The sequence below is a fragment of the Remersonia thermophila genome, chromosome 7, assembly GCF_042764415.1.
Source record: "Remersonia thermophila strain ATCC 22073 chromosome 7, whole genome shotgun sequence".
Lineage (NCBI taxonomy): Eukaryota > Fungi > Ascomycota > Sordariomycetes > Sordariales > Chaetomiaceae > Remersonia > Remersonia thermophila.
This window is the reverse complement of record NC_092223.1, coordinates 1,299,417-1,319,011: the sequence shown is the minus strand read 5'-3', so window position 1 is coordinate 1,319,011 and position 19,595 is coordinate 1,299,417. Positions and strand designations below refer to the sequence as shown.

Here is a 19,595-nt window from a genome sequence, read left to right as displayed (position 1 = left end):
TGTCGAGCGTTTTCTTGGTGCTCTCCCCGTCTTCCCTATCCCGTTCCCGGCATGACCGGCCAGGTCGCCGGCTTTGCCAACTGCCATGCTGCCTATCAAGCATGCAAACGCCAGCGTCAACAACCGAAGCCATATTGCCAGTGTCATGATTGGCGTGATCCGCGAGTGTCTCGTCAAGGGGTAGGTTCGAGCTTGAGTCAAGTCCAAGTCAGCAAGCATCCCATGATTGCTGGGTCGGCCGCTGCTGGGGATAGCCGCGACATGTAACCCGCAAGACGACCGCCCCTCCCAGAGCGTGATAGTGGCGCTGGAAGAAAGGCGTTCCTCTTTCGTTGAGATTTCCTATCCTGACCCAAGCTGAGAGGTTTGTACAGCGAGAATCTGCACACCACGGTTGCCGCCTCCCGTTCCCCCCTTATTTCTTTTTGAACGGCCTCGCCGTCTCACGCAGTGGTCGGAAAATATCCATGTGCCATCCTGGGCACCACATGGAAAGATCATGATGTGGCTGCTTCGCGGTCCATCCCCACCCCTCTCCAGCACTGTGCCGGCCTCCTCCCTTCTGGGTTGGGCAGAAAGAAAGCATGCCGGCCGGAGCTACCTACGTCGTAGGGCGCAGCCGTGTGCACTCCATCGGCATCGTCTCCCCCTTTTCTTCCGATTGCCTAAACAAGGAACCCGCCGCTGTGTTGTTTCCACCTACTCCTCCCCGCCTCCTCTGCCCCTCACCGCCACGATTTGATGCAATGATGGTAGATCCCGCAGATCCTCCAATGGGAATCAACCTCGAAACTGGCATCTTGTGTTTGAAACGAAGCCGCCACTGGCTTGTGTGTGTGTGTGGTGTGTGTTGTGTGTGTAGTGTGTACATGGCGTAACTGACATGAAGCATCCGGTCTGACGCACCGCCGCAGCGACATCAATGCCTGGGTATAACGCTCGGCAGGAAGTTGATGCTAACAAATCCCTATCTCTTGTCATCTTGGGCAACTTGCCTGTTGGCTCATGGCAGCCCGTTGCGATGTGGAACGCTGACTCCAGAGTCTCCACAACGACAACAACGACCGCCACCACCCAATATATTGCCCTTGGTAATGGAATCCTCTTGATCGTGTCCCGGCTATGCCTTTGAGACAGCTAAGCCGCGAGCAGAGATAAAGCAACGCGGAAGCCTCGAGCCAAACGCAAGATCTTCCCCGCTGGGTTAAGTGCGGGTGTTTTTTTCGCTCCCGAGGACGGTTGGCGTTGGCGATAGACGCGGGGGACCTCACACCGGTGGTGTCCAAGGCACCTGGCGAGACCGCAGGCGTCGTCCCCACCGTGTGGTTCAGGGTGATGTGTTGGCTTGTTCGTGAACGATGAGATCCCGGAAGGCTGGTTCGCTAGGTTCTTGGCCTTGCCCGGGGGAAGGGGGCGCGCGGGGGGCTCCCGCTGTTACGGTCGGGCCCCAAACCCTTGACAGCAGGGTGCGTCTAGCGTATGTACACAGGTATGTACACAGTAACTATAGTACTGCGTAAAGCAGACAACAAAGGTCGGGGCATCCATTCTCGGAACCCACTTCGTCGTGTTGGTTACGCTCGTTTGGCGGGATGGAACTTTACGAAACCTTGATCGGTCCTCGATAGCGGCTCATCAGGCTTGCAGATGTTTCACCTCGCTGTGCGCCGCGCGGTGCCGGGGTGCCGCTGCTGGAACCATGACATGGCAAACGCTGCCTGAACTGTGCCGTCTTCAGCAAGGAACAGCGAATCACGCTAGGATCGTCGGTCCCGTCCCAGCCGAGCTCTCGGAGAGCTCGATCCCTCAACTGCCCTAAGCTATGCGCTTGCGTAGACCAATCCCCTGCCCGCCTATCGGACATTGAGCGACAAGAGTTTCTGATCTGTCAGAGGAAGGTGGCCACGTGCTTCTCTCCCCCCCCAAGGCGACCTAATGTAAAGAGCAGGGCAAAGAAACGCTGCGGCGGACTCGTTAACCAAGTGTTGCGGTCGACAGGCCACATTCTACACACATTATGGTGTGTGTGTGTGTGTGTGTGTGTGTGTGTGCCTGTACAGCTGTCTCTCTGTTTGTTTGTCTGCCTGTGTGTCTACATGCGCGTGTGGGTGTGGATATGGGTGCGGGCGTGTGTCTGTGTCTGGGTGTGTGTATGCTGCGTGCATGCGGTGTATGACCGGCTCTCTTCCAAGTCTGTTGACCTGAGTTTGTGGGGACTGTGGTGGCTGAGACATTCCGCTGCTGTTGGAGGTGCAGATGTTTTTTTCCTTCTTTACACACACGCCTACGCACACGTACACCCTGGGCTGTACGTAAGGTAGTGAGATAGTGTAGCTTACTCATAGGTTTCTACTATCTCCATTCATCCCCGGTGGATGGGCTGGTTGGCTTTTCCCTGCCATCGGACGATTTCCAGGTTCCTGGCGTGCCAATGGTCCTCTCTTCCGCCGCAACCACCACCGCGGTTAAGCTACCCAAGGAAGGTCAGCCAGCTGGACTACTATACGCTACGCTAAGCTGAAATCTCCAATCAGCCGACCAGATCGCCGGGATCCAGCTCCCCCCCCCCCCCCTCAACGAAGCTAGGGCCCGATCGGGGGCTGTTGTTGTTGTTTTTTTTTGATCTTGGCTTTGGCCGGTGAGCTAGCCTCAGGGCCGACGATATCGATTCGGGTCTTGACAATGGGGAACTAGGTCCATCGGCCCGAGGACGCATCATAAAGTTTCCGGTACGTCCTAGTGCCATTCTCCTGCATGGGTTCCCCTCGCCGGAGCTTTGCCACTTGTGATGCCTCTGCAGACCCCCCAGGGAAGCAAGAAAGAAAAAAAAAGAAGAAGAAGAAAGAAGACGAAAAGAAGAAAGGGTTTCCATCAACACGGGAAGGTGCTAAGGCAAACGGGGGCTTGGTGTCGCGCACGTTGTGGCGTGCATCGAGGCGCACACTCTTTCTCTTCCTTTCCGCCTGTCTACCACCCCCTCCCCCCCCCACCCCCCAACATCTCTCTCCCTTGCGTCTCGGACACCTCCGGAAAGACCGGAAAGACTCGACGTTCCCTCCGTGGCTGTTTGCCACCATTCAAGCGATCATCGTACGCTGCTGGTCTGGGCATCCCCTTAAGACGCCTGTTGCTGTTCGAAGGGGAGGTGAGCAGTGGGAGTGAGCGGCGGAAGGTCAGAGAGGAAGAGAAGGGAAGCGAGGTCTGATGGCCATCCCACCACAAGATCCAGTTACAAACTTTGTCGTAGACATCCGCATCTTCACCATGGCAGCAACAGCAGACTATCTCTGTGCTTCGAACTCGTAGCCTTCCTGATGATACCAACTCCGCCGCACGGGAACCACAGAGAGGAGGAGGTTGGGGGGGGGGGGGGAGGGTTGGGCGGGGAGGCCTCAGTGAAGAGCAGAGCAGGCCTGAGTGAGAGGTGAGAGTGTACGTGTACCTATCAGCATCACCAAATCCAACCCCGCAGGCAAGAGAGTGGACTACGCCTCTGCAAGACGCAGAGGTATGGGGGTGCGCGCACGTACATCAAGCGAGAGCCTCGGGACCGGCACGTGAATGCTACCCGAGTTGGTGGCCACCACCATCCGGCCTGATGATGGTTTGATACAACCAAGAAGCTGGGTCATGACTCAAAGGAATAGGGCTAGAGCTACCGTCCCAACGGTATATACTGGGAGGGGAGACGCAGAGTCGCCTCCTGCACCATGCTGGTCAGGAGAGGTAGATAGATGCTACGTGGATGCCGAGGCTGGAGTCATAGATGTACTTGTACTTGTATTATGCAAGCAGCCAGCCTAAGTAAGCTAGGTAGTCTACGACAGCCAGCAGGGGCACCAGGCACCTGAGGCATCGTTGCTGACCGAGGATGCGAAGAGGGCGCCAGGCAAAGTGAACGTCAAGCATCCATCGTATACAAGGGGAGGAGGGCGAGGAAGGAGTTGCTCGACCGACGGTTTCAAACGCTGCCCTCCAGCGACGCCAAAGATCGCAACCAGCAGAGGAGCAACAGGGGATCAAAATCTAGGCGTGATGCCTCATAACGAAGCACGTAAGTACCGAACCGAGAACAACAAAGCAGAAAGCCTCCCCAGCCTGCTAGCCATGCAACCAAGCGCTAGCTCCCCAAGAGACAACAGAACCACACCCCAGAAGCATCCTCAAGCAAAGCCGGCGACGACCCCGAAGCAAGCGTGAACGGTTCCTCTACGCAATGCAGCCAACAGACCCCAGACCCCAAACATGCCGCCCTTCTCGTCTATACCATCGCTACGCTCCCCCACGTGCTCCGTACCCTATACCTCAACTCCAGCATCAACCCCCCTATTTCTCTACCGGGCCTTCCCCAAAAACTTCTCCAACCCGGGGATTTCCCCCACCAGGTCCTTCCAACCTTCCCCCCTCGCCTCGCACTCTGCAATCTTGACCACCGCCCCGACGAGGTCATGGGTGATCTCCTCCCCCACCGCGCTGTCCCGCTTGTACTCCGGGTGGCTCGCCACAAAGTTTCGTATCCAGCGCGCCGCCGTCCACAGCTCGCCGCTCGCCCGCTTGCGGATCAGGTCCAGGTACCTCGCCAGGCGGCAGCGCGTGGTGACGTCGACGTTGACCGAGTCGAGGTAGCTTTCCACGAGGGGGATCAGGCCGGGGAAGTCGTCGGTGGCGTACTCGTCGCTGTCCTTGTCGTCGTCGGCGGCGGCGGCGGCGCACGCGGGGATGTTGCCCGGGTTGGCCCGGGCGTAGGCGGTGCCGTTGATGATCTCGTTGATGGTCATGAGGCGGTACTCGTCCTCGACGGGGCCGAACGGCGTGGGTGGGCGGCTGGCGGCGGCGCTGGTCGGGGTGGAGGAGCCCGACGGCGAGCCGCGGCGCGAGGGCCGGGTGGCGGGCGGGAAGAGGTTGCGCCGGAAGTAGAAGCGACGAGTCAGGACGGCGTCGCGGGCGTGGGCCGTCTCCATGTTCTCGTCGACCTTCTTGATGGGGATGTAAAAGTTGAGGCGGTAGCTGAGGATGACGCGCGTGATGAGCACCATGAAGACGGAAAAGGCGGCGTTTTCAAAGTCGGTGATCTGGATCTCCATGGGGCGGAACTCGACGCGCCAGCCGATGCTGTTGTCGGCGGGAGGTGGCTTGAAGCGCATGTGCTGCCAGTTGGTGCTTTGGAGGTTCTCAAAGTGGTCCGTCTTGCTCAGGTCGAGCTCCTCCAGGTCCTCGGCGAAGATGACGATGGGGTCGCGGATGAAGAGGTGGGCAAAGTGCGTGGCCAGGCGGTCGTCCATGCCGCCGTCGAGAAGCTGCTGCTTGATGTTCTCGTCGATGACGAGGTCGGGGTCGAGGTACTCGGGCCGCAGCCGTGCGTCCTCGGAGATGTAGGTCGAGTTGGACGCGTAGCGCGACTTGGGGATCCGCCAGCGGTCCTTCTCGAGGGGCTGCAGCGCTCGGGTCAGCCGCCAACCGCCTTGCCGCTTCCAGAGGGACAGATTCGCTCACCTTTTCTCCCAGCTCCTCCGGGGTGCGGTCGTCGACGGCCTTGCTGATCTGGTTCCACCTCACGTCTGTGTCGGCGAGGAACCCCTTGTACACCGGCGTGGCGGCCGTGAGCGCCAGCAGGATGGGCCCGAGAGGGCTGAGCTGGTCGTACATTTGACGGCCCTCGGTCAGGTTCTTGGCCTGGAAGGTAATCTGCAGGCAGCAGCTGCCCATGCCGAAGGCCATGGCATCCATGTGGATGAAGTTGTCCGGGGCGGCCCCGTTGCGAACGTCGTCATCCTCGGGCCACTGGTGCAGATCGTAGTTCACGGTAGGATCCTTCCAGGGCCAAGGGGTGTTCTCGTCGCGGAACACGGGCACGTTGACCTGAACCTTGCGGCCGCGCCGGGAGCGAATGTTGGCGGCCAGGGTGGGGAAGCGGATGTGCGGGTTGGCGATTTCGTCCGGGACGAACTGCGACCGCAGCTTGGGGCCCGAAACCGGGTAGTAAGGGTCCGTGAACACCCCCGGGGAGCCGATGCGCGGGAACGTCGTCAGGGTGATGGGGTACTCGTTCGGCCGCATGTGGTTCTTGGCGATGCATCTCCTGAGAAGGATGAGCGAGGGTCCGGCGTGAGCGACAGGGCCACCTCCATACCTGAGTTTCATGTTGGACTCAACCTCCAGCAGCTCCTTGAACTCGATGCCCCACGGCTTGCCCGGGGTGGCCTCCAGCATGAACCTCCCGAACTCGGGGTGGAACACCGGGGGCGGCTGGCTAGACCTAGGAGGGCATGAGCATCGTGTCGTCGCGAGATAGCATGGACGAGGCCGGGTCCTTACTTGTAACCGGACTCATCTGGCGCGGGAGAGCATCGCTGTGCGAGAGACTTGTCTTGGGCCAAGGCGTCGAGGATGTCGGCCTGCCTCAACGACAGCAAGACCTTGGGGTCATCTTTTGAATACGTCACGACGAGGTATTCGACCTAAGGGCTGCGGTGAGTTCGGGCGCGAGAACGGAAATGGCCGGCGGAGGAGCGACAACCCACCTCATCACCCCAGAGCATAGCATCCCGTTCCTTGCCCTTGGCTTTGTTCCAGATCTCCAGCAGTTGCTAGGCGACGGATTGGTCAGTCCCTAGGTCCTCATCGGGGCGTGACGGTCCGGCGGAAGGGCCCAGGCGAACTGCCCCTGATTCGGTCCAGAAGCTGCCGATGGGACGTACCTTGATGCCCCATTCTCGTACAAGACGGGCTTGCTTCTTGGCATCCGGCCAATCCAGAGCCGTTCCCAGAGCCCTGGACGCAGAAGGTCAGCATGGCGTCATCGCGAAGTGGATTGATGCTAACCCGGGACGGGCGAGGCGGAGATACGTACAGGAGACCCATCGTCAATGACAGCGGCTACGACTCTGCGGCGGGTTGTGTGTAGGCAGCAGATCGGCCGCGGTTCCAATCGATGGGAGAGCGAGACCCAAGACGATGCTCCCGAAGACGGGCGATCAGAACAGGGGGGGGACTGGATGTGGTACCTGACTCCAACCGGCGCCGGGCAGCTTGGCCCTCCGGAAATCCGGCTGCTTGACGAAGGCGCCGGGTCCCTGGGTCTTTTCGGGGGAGGGTGGAAGAGGAGGAGGCTACTGTGCCGAGGACGTTGAAAGCTGGAGGACCAATCGCCGGGCAAGAGGCGACAAAAGGCAGCCAATCGTGCGAGGGAGAAGTGACGTAAAGATGTCAGGAGCGTAAAAGCGAGTGAGCCGTGCTGCTGTGTATGAGCCTCTGCCGGCGCCACGAAAGACGAGATTCCGTAACAAAGCGGCTGATCTTGCACCGCAAAAGGACGGTCGATGAGGGAGAGGAGGTGGTGTAAGAGATGTTGGCAGGAGGGCTATGTTGCCGCCTCTTCTTTGCAGCCTTTCCCCCCGCCTCCTTCAAGACCTCCTCTGACCTACCTCCCTGCTTCTCTTCAACCTGAGATGGTGTCTACGCCGGGAACGTCCCGAGAGGATGCCCCCACGTTGGCAGCCTCGCAGAAGGGCACGGTCTTGGCGAGCGAGCGCGAATCAAACGTGATGGTGGTGTCCACGAAGTCGCGGGCGCGAAGGCGTCATGCAAAGCACGCCACCGTCCTGGCACTTAACTGGAGCAGCTTCCACGTGGGTTTGCGTCGAGGTGCAGAGCCGGCGCGGACGAGGTGCGGGTGTGCCCGGGCAAGGGGGTGGTGAGATTGGACGTGACCGCGACAGGACTGATGGTGGTGGTGGTTGTTGTTGTTGTTGCTGTTGTTGGCAAATCCACCACAGACTGAGGTTCTCAGACATCAAGTAATATCCGCTGGATGCCTTTCCTGCGTATGGTAATAAAGTATAGGTAGGCACTTAAATGCCGCGGGGGTTCGTTAGTAATTCACCACCACGCCTTTCGCTCAACGGCAGGCTTTAGTGAACATCTGATTAGGTATGAGCGTGGTGCAACCGAGCTTAGAAAAAAAAACAAAAAGCAACCTCCCCAAAACGGAGAGCGAGATCCCCAAGCAGGCAGGCAAACAGACAGGCAGGCAGGCAGGCAGGCAGGCCGGCTGTGGCTGTGGCTGTGGGGGTAGCAGAACGGAAATAATTCAGTCCCTCCACCGAGCGGAAAGATTTTTGTTCCAAGACCAGCCCTACTGGACCGCAAGGGACCTAGCTACCCGGGTCATCTTCAAGATCCCGACTCTGGTCTTGTGGGGGGAGGTTCGGCTCCTCGGGCAGATGACATGGATGTCGAGCGCTGGCATTTCTCTGTGGATACATTTCCGGCTTTTCCTTTCATCGTCCCCCTCCGTCCCACGCACCATGGTCCTGTCGTCGGTTGGAGTCGGACAGAGCAAGCCGGCATGGCGCGTCGAAACCGGGCATGCCGCGTGGGTCGGCGCGTTGCTTAGAAATAGGAAATCCAGCACGGCCGAATGCCGCAGAAAACGTGCTCGTCCACCCTCGGGGCCAGAGGCTAAGATCGGCCTTGTTCCGACAACGGCGAGGCGAGGAAAAGTGCAAAGAAAACCTCCATGGGCTGTTTCAACCGTGAGATACCTTGTAGCTTGACGCTCCCAGGCCCTTTTCCAGGTTCTTCCTTGTTTTCCCATGACAATTGATCTTCCGGCATTGACAGGGGAGGAAGTCAAGACCCGGGATCGACTGCCCCGCTCCCGAAAAAAGTGAGGGGCACTTTCAGCAGTCCAGGCCGATAAGATAACAAAGTTACCACTTACCCAACCTACAGAAAGGAAAATCAATTCAGCCGATCACTTCAACCTCATCCATAGATTACTGTAGGTATATATTATACACAGTATTATTTGGTGATGAGAATCTGCTCTGAATTTCCTTTTTTTTTTTTTCCCTCCCCCATTTATACCCCCGGGATATTTGAATTCGGAACCTAAAGACGATTGATCATAAGGAACAACAAAAAGATGAAGAGCATTGGAACTTCAACGAGCAGGACAAACGGAACATGAGGCAAGGCAGAGAAAAGAATCGTCTGGCTTATGTAGATTCCCGGGCGCTTCAAAAGACTCTGTATTTCGGGGGTATTGTTTTCCTGGCACCCAAGCGCTGAACCCCAGGAACCTAAAGCGACGAAGTAGTCGGAGTGAGAAAGGCAGGGGTATATGATGTGCTTATCCTGCCTATCAACCCCCAATGCAAAGCAGATAGAAAAAAAGCCGATGCGCTAGGTACCTTCTGGAAACCTAAGTGTAAGAGGTATAGGAAATATTAGAACAGCAAAGAGCAGTTGGCTGCAAGAGAAGCGGTAGCAGGAATGGTGGCAGTGGTGTTTGTGAGGATGCAACAACACAGAAGAATGAAATCGGAGGAGAATCAAGAAGCAAAAGAAGCATCTCAGAGAAGAAAGCCAACTTCACCCCACAACACCCCCTTCCCATCGTACCAATCGTCGCCCCAAATCCCAAATCATCCCTTCGTCCCTTCATCCATTGATCGTCTCAATCCAACCCCCCCCCCCCCCCCTTTTTTTTTCCCCCGCGGACGCCGCACGGTACCTAGGGTCGGGTCAGGCTGCCAACTAAGCACTCTGCGGCAGCAGCGATGTGTCCTTGTCACCACTCAGCCCGCCGAATCCGCTGCGCGGTGCCCGGGCGCTTCCCGGCGCGAGGTGGGAGGAGTTCTGCAGGCCCAGCTTGTCCAACTCAGCCGCGGCGCCGTCGACGTCGTGATACACGATGCCCAGCCCATCGTCATCATTGCCGTTGCTACCGCCTCCCCGATCGGCAGCGGCCCCCCTGTCATCGCTGGTCCCGGGCCGGTCGTCGGTATTCCCGGCAGCACTGTTCCCTTCTTCCAGCCCCATCAACGCCGGCGGACGATGCCTCATCTGCCTCGCCTTTGTCAGCGAGATCGTCTTTTGCTGGTACGACGAGCTGACAGGCTGGGTGTCGTCGCGCTCGATGGTGGCCTTCATGAGCGCCGCCATCCAGAGGCGGCCCTGCTTGACGTTGGGGACCGCAAAGTAATGCACCGTCGGCTTGGTGAAGTTGACCGCCTTCGACAACCCGGCCCTCGGCGGGACGAGCTTGAAGATAAAGATGCTAGAATCCGATCCGTCGTCGCCGCCGCCTGGCTCGCGCTCCGCGTCGGCGGCGGCGGATGTGGTCATGTGGCTGCCCGCGGGCATGGCGGGGGAGCTGGACACGCCCGTGAGCGTGGCGTGCAGGCCGGTGAGGCGCTCGTTGTCGGCGGGAAGCACGCGGTGGAACGAGATGTCGATGAGGCCGCGCTCCTGGTCGTCGTCTTCCGAGTAGTAGTACGCGAGGCGCCGGCCCTTGAGGACGAACAGGCGCGGCTTCCAGGTCGCCATGAGGTTGGCGCTGCGCTTCTTCATCCACCCGCTGTAGTCGGCGTCCTTCATGGCCTCGGCCGGGCTGATTTTTTGCAGTCCCCTCGTGTAGGCGCTCGTCTCCTGCTTGGTCTTCTTGCGGGGGCCGCTGGGGCGGGCGGCGGCCGTTGCCGTCGCGGTCGTGCTCGGGCTCTTGCCCGACCCGACGTCGGAGGCATCGAGATCGAAGCTGGGCCCGCCCGAGGGCGTGCTAGACCCGGTGCGGGCAGGCGAGTGCATGGATGAGTCTTTGTCGGATGGGGACAGCTTGGCGATCCGATCGGCGCTCGACACGGCATCCGACGCCGACCGCAGGCCGCCGAGGCCGCTCCGTAGCATCATGCTCACGTTGAAATCCGGATGGTTGACCTGGCTGAGCCGCTTGATGCTGGCCTTGGGTGATGACCGGGACTGGTCCGAGGCGTTGCTGTCCAGCCTCGTGACCATCGGGTATCCGCTTGTCTCCTTGGTGCCCGAGAGCTGCCGGAACGAGTCGGCCGTGGCCACAGACGGCGAGCGCTTCGCCGATGACACGCCGTAGTACTTTTGCGCCGCGGGCGAGACCATCGAGTCGCGCACCGACTCGACGCTGCCGAGCCTCGAATGCCTGGACATGGCAGTGCCGCTGCGTACCCGCTGCTCCTCGGTATAGCTCGTCTTCTGCGGCGACTGGGCGCTGTCGCGCTTCGTAAGCACGCTGCGCCCCCGCGAGTCGGCTTCGGTGCCCGAGAAATAGCCGCGGTCGATATCAACGGCAGAGTCTTGCGGTTCCGAGAAGCCCGTCAGGTTGTCTTGGTTGTCCGATGACGAGAGCGGGCGCTGGGAGGCCTGTGCCGTGGCGCTACCCAGCGTCCAGTTCCTGTCAAACGACGGCTGCTTTCTGTGCGAGCCGTCCTGGCGCGTGTGCGGACTGCTGGGCAAGGGCGCCGAGGGCTGGTGCGTTGATGAGCCAGAGACGCGGAAGTCGGTCGATGAATGGCGACGGGAGTGATGCAGCTCGCGGACGGATGCGGCCGACGGCCGTTTGTCGTTGAACGCGCGGGCCGGGGTCTCAGCAAGGGGAGAAACAGGCGAAACGGGCTCGTACGCATCGGCACGGGGCGTTTGCGACGAGGTTCGCCGGTTGGCCGCGAGCGAAGGGTCGTGGAGGGGCGTGAAACGCGGGCCGGAGCTTGTGAGCGTATTGGTCCTGCTGCGCACTTGCTCGGAGCCTGCGTCGCTGCCGTAATTCTGCGTTGTCCTTCCCGAGCCCAACCCCCCCAGGCCTGCCACCTCATCCTGAAGCTGCTTGATTTTTTGCCACGTCTTTAGCCTCCGCCCCACAGAACCCAGATCCAGCGCCTTGATAAACACCGACGTTTGGTCCATGCCCAGGAGCACTTCGCCCGTGATTTCCTGGTCCCGGAATACTTCGCAGTGGTGCTTCTCCACGCCAGCGGTGAAGAGGTACTCGGCAACCTGGTCGGCAGTCCAAGCCTCAACCTCCTGGCGCGTGTGCATCGTTTCCTCCTCCTCTTCGTCGGTCTCCTCTCCCTGAATGTACGAGACGCGGGGGCCCATGTGCGAGCTGTACTCGCTGCCAGAGTCGTTGCCGTTCCGTATCGACGCGCTGCCGGCGGGCGTGTTAAAGTCGGTGATGTGCTCGTTGATGACGTTCAGCGTCTCGTGGAGGACGTGGCTGTCGGTGCTGGTGCTTGGGCGTGTCGCGGTGCTGAAGCCAGGGGTGAGACTCGCAGGCACGCTGCCTGCCGATGGCGGAGGGCCGTCATGAGAAGCAGCGGAGATGGGCTTGGCCTCGGTGGCCGGCGCCGACGTCGATGCCGTGTACGCATTGGCATCCGCGGCCGGGTACCCGGCGGTTGTCGTCTGGCCGGTGCTCTGGGATGTTGAGGACGGCTTGGGCGAGAAGACAGGAGGCCCGGGGACGAGCTTCTTTTCGGGTCTCGTGTACACTGCACCATGTCAGTGCGCCACCGCTGGCGACGCATTCAGACGCGGACATCGGGCACCAACACACCTTCGGGAAAGAGACCGCTATTCCCCGTCACCACATGCCTGCCCAGGTACCAGCCGTCGCCAAATTCGTCGTCGCGCTCGAGCAGCTCAACCCGGTCGCCTTTCGCCAAGGTCAACTCGTCGGAGCTGCGCGCCTTGAAGTCGTCTGCAAAGAAGGGAAATGTCAGCCATGGCGGTGCGCGTGCGACACGCGGGGTGCACTGTAGAACCGCATCCTCGATGCGTTGCGACCCGAGGAGCGAGTTTGGGGATGCTTGGGGTTGCTCACGGATAACCACCAAGATGTCGCCCACTTCGGGCTTGTTCGCATTCGACGTGGCCATGTTTGATTCTTGAGGAGGGCCGTTGTCGGGGGGCTGCGCGTGCGTGTTCGCGGGCAAGGGAGATGCGATGGCCAAGAGCCGAGCTTCCCCTCGAGAAGGGCAGGCGGGCGCGCGGCTTCCCAGATTTGGGTCGAGAACGGCGTCTTCGAAGGTTGGATGAGATCAGAGAGAGGGCGGGGGGTTTCTGAAAGAGTCGGCGCCGAAGGGTGGTCGTGACCTTGGGGTCTGGAAAACAGGTCTCTGGGTTCTCTCTCTCTCTCTCTTGCTCTAGCTCTCTCTCTTCCTCTGCCAGGGGTGGAAGAGGGGGCGGGCGGCTCCCAGTCCCAAGATGGAAGCTCAGACAGGAGCGGCAGACGGCAGGGCTAGGAGAACAGCAGAAGGCGCACTGTGTAGTGTCACTCCCATGATATGTGTGGTGGTAGGTGATGCCCGGTGCAGGCACGGCGACGGCGTGGTTCTTGAGTTGTTTGGGATCGTTGAGCTGTGGTCAAGTGGCTGTCGTGGCGGGTGGTGCGCGAGGTGGCATGGGGCGCTAAAGATGACCCGGAAGGTGGATGAATGTGGGAACGGGGATGGCCATGGGGGTTTCGTTTTCGCGGCAAGGGACCACGAACGCCGTGGTTACGCCTTACGCCGTACGTGTGCCGTACTGTACTGTACGATACGCGAGGGGGGGCGGCGCTACGCTGGCTTGTGCGCACCACTATGTAGGTACAACACAACACCGCCGCACGAGCGTGGGCCGGCGGGGCTTTCCAGTATCCTGTGGGCGGCGCCGACCTTCCGTCGTGTCCAGGATTGGGAGGGTGTGCGGGCTGCAGTGCGTGAAGTTGGTTTCGGGGGAAGATGGATTGACGTTACCGGGCCGTGCAAAGACGGTTGATCGAAACGGTGTCCTCTCATGTAACTAGCACAGAAGGACAGAGAGCAACAAGAGAAGAACGGAAAACCAACCCGCGAAGCAGTTCTCCGAGATGCCGCCCTCTGAAAGGTCTGGCCCCCCTTCCCCCCCCCAAAAAATACGACGCTTGAAAGACGAGAAAAGATCGAGGGAGTACACTAGAAAAAATTCTCTAGGATGATAACCATGGGTGAGGTGATCTCGGTTAGACAGGTAATTACAGCTCGCGTATCCATACAGCACGGATTACCACGTTGATCATCGACCCAGGACAGGACTCATGCTTCCGTGGGACCACGAACACCAGTTCGGGCGAAGTTTGACTTGTGACGTGGATCTTCCAACCCTGCCCAGCTTCTCGCCAAAAAAGACAGCTCCACCAACCTGACATATCGTCCGCAATCGGGTCGCCGTTCCTGGCGAGGTGATTACGGCGCACAAAGCAGCGTTTTGCCAGGACGTACCCGGGAGCCGGGAGCCGTGTTGCCGACTGCGACCTGCCCCAGGAAGCCGTTTCTGAGTGGACATGACCGGGGTTCAAGCCAGATTTCGGGCTACCATGGGACGGACAGCAAACATCCCGCATCAGGTTCCTGCCTGGCAGCAGCACGGCCAACTCCTAAGCTCCATGGCCATGTTGGACAACGTCCATGTGCCCACTTACAACGGCATCGAGGAAGAAAAGAAAAGGCGCTTACTCAAGACAGCCGCCCCTCGGTTCGTAGCCGTCGCACAAAGAAACGAAAAGCAAACAAGGTTGTCAGACGGCAAGGTGCGTCAGAGCGACGGGGGCAATCCAGGCAAATCCAGGCCGTTGTGGCGTGCATGGACGGTTTGACAGAGCGGTTTCGGGCGCCACCCCTTGGCGTTCCAACCGTGACAAGCGGGTCGAGGTCTGGCCCTTGTTGAGAAAAGAGGATCGCGCAAGGGCTGCCTGCCATGCTGCTTGTCATCGGGATCTTTGGGAGGCACTACTATAAATGGATGAGGTCAAGGGCATGACGCCATGTTCATCAGGCTTTCGAGTCCTCGAGGCCCAGGTACCTAGGTAGGCTAGGTCCCTCGGAAACCCCCCTGAACATGGATCGTCCAACCACAGTCCAACCAAGGGGCAGTGCAGTGCGGTGCAGTGCATGCCGTGTACTCCGTACGTATCGACCTAGTCCCATGTGTAAGTGATGCATGTGCCAATTGCGAACCCCCTGGATATCCTGACTTTGCAGATGGTTGGTCGGGAGATGGGATGTGAATGGAGACTGCCCGAACACCTATCTTCCATGGCCGTTGTTTGTTGCCCGGCCCAAGACCAGACAGAGGCAGGTGGCAGCAACCGGCCCCCAAGCTGCCACCTTATGGGCCCCGAGCACATGCCAGCAACGGGCCCCACAATTCCAGGCCCCTAACCCCAGACGGCCCAACCAGCCGGGCCGGCCTTACATACTGCTACTGCGTAGGCCTCGGACCCCCCTGTAGCCAGCCTGTTCAGCGTCGGCCCGCTCATGGCGGGGAGACCCGTCGATTGCCTCGGCATCTTCGCATCACGGACCGCGCTCTTGAAGGGGGGATGGCGTCGCTCCAACAAGCCAGCCCATACAAGGAGACGGACTTTATTCTCTTGACCGCGGTCGATTGAGAAGATACCAGGACGAAATCTGCAATTTCCATCCATCTGCCCTCTCCTCTCGCTCACCAACCACGCCTCATCCTGCCCTCCGTCGGCGAACCCCCCGACCCGGAAACCCGTCTTACACGCCTCCCTTCCCAACCAAAACCGCCATCATGTCCGCCACCGCCACCCCCCTCGCCGCCTACGCCGGCTACAAGCACTTCATCACCTCCTCCCCCTCGGCTGGCGTCGTCCACGTTGAGATCAACCGGGCGGACAAGCTCAACGCCTTCCACGAGGGCATGTGGCGCGAGCTGGGCGCCGTGTTCAACCAGCTGTCGCGCGACTCCGACGTGCGCGCCATCGTCCTCTCGGGCGCCGGCGACCGCGCTTTCACGGCCGGCCTGGACGTCAAGGCCGCCGCCGAGGAGGGCAGCATCCTCGGCGGCAAGGCGAACCTGGACACCGCGCGCAAGGCGGCGAGGTTCCGGCGGTCGATTGAGGACTTCCAGGCGTGCATTAGCGCGATCGAGAAGTGCGAGAAGCGTATGTCTCTGTCCCTCTTCTCTTCTTCTTCTTCTTCTCCTCCTCCCCCTCTCTCCTGCCTTCTTCATCGTCCCGTTGGTAGGAGAACCGTCCAGCTAACACCAACCTCCCTTCTTCCGCCGCCCAGCCGTCATCTGCGCGATGCACGGCATCTGCCTGGGCCTCGCCATCGATATCGCGTGCTGCGCCGACGTGCGCCTGGCCGCGCGCGACGCCCGCTTCGCCGTCAAGGAGGTCGACATTGGCATGGCCGCCGACATTGGCACGTTGTCGCGCCTGCCCAAGATTGTGGGCAGCGCGTCGTGGGTCAAGGACGTGTGCCTGACGGCCCGCGACTTCAACGCCGCCGAGGCCCTGGCTCAGGGTTTCGTCAGCAAGGTTCTCGATGACAAGAAGGCTGTGCTCGCCGAGGCGTTCAAGCTGGCGGCCTTCATCTCGGAGAAGAGCCCGGTGGCGGTGCAGGGCACCAAGGAGCTGCTGAACCACGCCCGGGATCATACCGTGGAGGACAGTATGTCGATTTCTTCCTTGGGCCCTGTCGGTTGGTGTGCTCGAGGAGTCCTGGTTGCTGACTATGCGATACAGGTCTCAGGTATACCGGCATCTGGAACTCGGCGGCCCTTCAGACAAAGGACCTCCAGGATGCGCTCCTGTCCAACCTGCAGAGGAGGAAGCCTACGTTTGAGAAGCTTTGAGCATGTGGGAATGGAAACACGGCACGCCACGGATCAAAGCAATGTACAAATCATTGTAATGAGGGACCATCTTATCTCTTGCATTAGCGCCTATGAACACATCCAAGAGCCCAGATCAAACCCCCTTGCCTGACCGCGTCCGTAAACCCCCCGCACCCTCTCCCCTGCGATCCGTGTCACGTCCATCCGCGGAGCCTGCATCCCATCGCCCAGGAAGCATGCCCGTACTCCACCGCCTCCCAACCATCACCACCCACATCTCCCCGCTCACCTCTCTCTCTCTCGCTCCGTGTCTTTTAATCGCTGTCCTCGAGAGGCTCCTCCGGACGGTATGTCTCTTTGAGACGCTGCGCCGCCGGTTAGCCAGATCCGCATCCGCACGATGGATCAAACCGGAGGGTGGGGTAAAACACCATACCTCCTCAAGCTTCTGCTTCAGGGCCGGCAGCATGGGCTCCTTGACGAACAGATGCGTCTCATCCAGATCCTCGATGATGAACGCGTGGTTGTGCGTGTTGTCGATATGCACGAGGATGGATTTGATGGCCGGCTCGCACTCGATGAGCACGCCTGGTCATGGTTAGCTGGGATGCTGCAAGAGAACGGAAACCAAATGGGCAGACGGCGAAAAACATGCCTCGTACCGCCTTGACCATTTTGGCGGAGGTATGGATGAAGGAGTTGAGGATGGAGAACTGAGACGAACTCAACCGCGCCGGGCGAGAAAGCGTACGTCTTTATTTTTCTGGTGCTTTGATGAACAACCAGCCGAAATAGTGATGACGGCGATGTAAGCAACGGAGCGCCGGTTTGTCGCGTAGCACAGCGCTGGGAGCGGCGAAGTGCGCGAGAAGGCTCTTGATGAAGAAAGTTGGTGGATGAACGAATGACTCGATGTCTGGATGTAGATGGAGAGCCAAGAGTCTGCGTGGCTGATGCGGTGTACAATTTATTACCACCAGCGGCCACGGCACGGGAGCATTTTCTGTGTGGCACACCATCCATGCATAACACAACAATAACCCCTGAAGGATTGTTTACACAGTACCTACATGCCAACGCCAGCGGATTGATGGGTTGAGAGGATGGAACATATGGTTCGGGGCGTACTTTTAGCTGACCACCGCCCTCGAAGATACCTGACTCTCTGCAGTCCCGGAAGACACGACTACCTTGCACAGGGGGAAACACTTCACTCATACATCACCGCATCAGCTGGGGGGGCGAGCTGAAAGTCCAACGACCCAACTCCCAACCATTGTTCCCTACCAGGTCCTCCCCTACTAGGTACGGTACGGTACACATAACCTCTCCCGACCCCGAACCCCCCCCCTTTCAAACAAACCACTGCACCATCTTCACCCAAGGAAGCAGCGCTGATAGGATTCGAACCTACCCTGGTACAAATGGATTCTGATTCTGACACCCTCAATCTTCGTCAGTCCAACTCACGGACGATCCTGGACCCTCGTTCGTCTTCACTTCATCCGGTTTCATATGGTGGTGACCTTGCTCCTGCGGAAGATCAGACCACTCTCACGCCCTGACGTCAAGACGTTGCTCTCCCATAGAGATATATCCCAACTAGACTCCGGCACCACGCAACGGCCCTTCCCCATGCCTATTCTGTCCTCTTCCTCCCTCAATGAAAAGATTCCATTGGCCAAAACTAGGCTTACGCTCTACAGCGTGTTAAAACTTTGTAAAACGACAGACAGCCTTTGCCAAATTCGGAAGCGAAACGACCTAGGGAAACATGGTCCCCAACCGAAGACGCCAGCACAGGTCTGAATTTCTCGAGATAAAGTGTGGGGGACTGGAAATCTCTTATCTGACTCTAGCTTTTTGACTCCTGGCTTCCAGTGTGTTCCACACCTGGTCGTGATTTGCTTGGTTTGTGGTGGCTAGTGCGGCGTGGTGATGCCCATGACGATGCCCCTGATGCAACCGTGAGATCCTCCAAGGCAAACCCTAGGACGCGTGGGATGACCAGCCCACACCTGTGGCCACAGACTTGATCACCATCCTCTGGCAACACATTGTTCCTTCGATATTGGACCTTTTGGATCCGAAAGAAAAGAAAAATCCCTATTCCCTACCCTCGCCTCCCCTCCCTTCCTCCCTACCGATCCCACCAGCCCACTCCCCAACAAGCTCGAAACAGCACACCACGAGCGGGCCAATGACTCTCACCAAAGATCTGACGACCCTCTCCTCCGCGACGGCCGAGCAGGTGATCGCCGAGCTCAAGCTCCAACCGCACCCCGAAGGCGGCTATTTCGTCGAAATCTTCCGCGACCAGCCCTCCGGCGGCGGCCGCGCCGCCGTCACCGCCATCTACTACCTGCTCAAGGCCGGCGAGGTCTCGCGCTGGCACCGCGTCGACGCGGTGGAGATCTGGCACTGGTACGCCGGCGCGCCGCTCAAGCTGCTGGTCGCGGAGCAGCTCGACGACGAGGACGCGCCGGCTCCCAAGGAGCACCTGCTCGCTCCCAACGTGCTAGCCGGGGCCCGGCCGCAGGCCGTTGTCCCTGCGCATGCCTGGCAGGCGGCGCGCAGCCTTGGAGACTGGACGCTGGTCGGCTGCACCGTGGCCCCGGGGTTTGAGTATCAAGGCTTCGAGCTTGCGCCTGGGCGGACGGCGATTTGAGATGGCCGCTGCCCTGCGGACGTGGCCATCCGGCCGTGGAGAACCGCTGGCGTGGAGTTGCCCGAGGCGCATGGCTGGAGCGGCTTCTCCGAGACAAAAAGAGAACGGCAAAAACATACAGCACTCGGCATTCGCTGGTCGTCACCGACCCAACTACTACTCGAGCCCTCACAAGCTTAACTAGGGGAGAGCGGACGGGATCCCGTGCTTTCTTGTGGGTATGGCCGTATGTGCCAGTTTCCTCCCGATACGCTGTTTATATTGCAAGCTGGAACGCATCTGTCGGGGGCATGCAGGTTGGCGTTGCATTGGCAGCTTGATATCAGCCCGCGAGGGCGGTGAGGTTCTTCAAGGTCACCATCAATACGGCGGACAACAGTCTGAACGCCTCGACGCTCCTGGCCTCGTCATGGTTTAGAACTCCGAAAGATCAATCTGTTCCTTCACTGATGCGTGCCCTCCACCGACAAAAGCGGAAGCCAATGTCCATACGAACCACCACAGCATG

The 19,595-nt window shown here is 59.6% G+C and overlaps 5 protein-coding genes across 5 annotated transcripts; 2 read left to right on the top strand and 3 right to left on the bottom strand.

Moving 5' to 3' along the window:
* Positions 1 to 4,334: 4,334 nt before the first annotated feature.
* On the bottom strand, positions 4,335 to 6,861 carry VTJ83DRAFT_7332 (uncharacterized protein; the record flags this gene model as incomplete). Its single annotated transcript, XM_071014143.1, has 7 exons — positions 4,335 to 5,432; positions 5,494 to 6,079; positions 6,131 to 6,256; positions 6,316 to 6,458; positions 6,522 to 6,587; positions 6,699 to 6,771; positions 6,851 to 6,861. 7 exons carry the CDS (start codon positions 6,859 to 6,861, stop codon positions 4,335 to 4,337), a joined length of 2,103 nt encoding a protein of 700 aa, XP_070863549.1.
* Positions 6,862 to 9,540: 2,679 nt separating this feature from the next.
* VTJ83DRAFT_7331 (uncharacterized protein) lies at positions 9,541 to 12,689 on the bottom strand (the record flags this gene model as incomplete). Its single annotated transcript, XM_071014142.1, has 3 exons — positions 9,541 to 12,302; positions 12,368 to 12,511; positions 12,635 to 12,689. 3 exons carry the CDS (start codon positions 12,687 to 12,689, stop codon positions 9,541 to 9,543), a joined length of 2,961 nt encoding a protein of 986 aa, XP_070863548.1.
* A 2,680-nt stretch (positions 12,690 to 15,369) lies between these two features.
* Positions 15,370 to 16,437, top strand: VTJ83DRAFT_7330 (uncharacterized protein; the record flags this gene model as incomplete). The annotated part of the gene is made up of 3 exons (XM_071014141.1): positions 15,370 to 15,742; positions 15,870 to 16,253; positions 16,328 to 16,437. 3 exons carry the CDS (start codon positions 15,370 to 15,372, stop codon positions 16,435 to 16,437), a joined length of 867 nt encoding a protein of 288 aa, XP_070863547.1.
* A 296-nt stretch (positions 16,438 to 16,733) lies between these two features.
* Positions 16,734 to 17,093, bottom strand: VTJ83DRAFT_7329 (uncharacterized protein; the record flags this gene model as incomplete). Its single annotated transcript, XM_071014139.1, has 3 exons — positions 16,734 to 16,784; positions 16,856 to 17,007; positions 17,075 to 17,093. 3 exons carry the CDS (start codon positions 17,091 to 17,093, stop codon positions 16,734 to 16,736), a joined length of 222 nt encoding a protein of 73 aa, XP_070863546.1.
* Positions 17,094 to 18,619: 1,526 nt separating this feature from the next.
* VTJ83DRAFT_7328 (uncharacterized protein) lies at positions 18,620 to 19,087 on the top strand (the record flags this gene model as incomplete). The annotated part of the gene is made up of 1 exon (XM_071014138.1): positions 18,620 to 19,087. The coding sequence occupies one exon, from the start codon at positions 18,620 to 18,622 to the stop codon at positions 19,085 to 19,087; it is 468 nt and encodes a 155-aa protein (XP_070863545.1).
* Between the last annotated feature and the right edge of the window lie 508 nt (positions 19,088 to 19,595).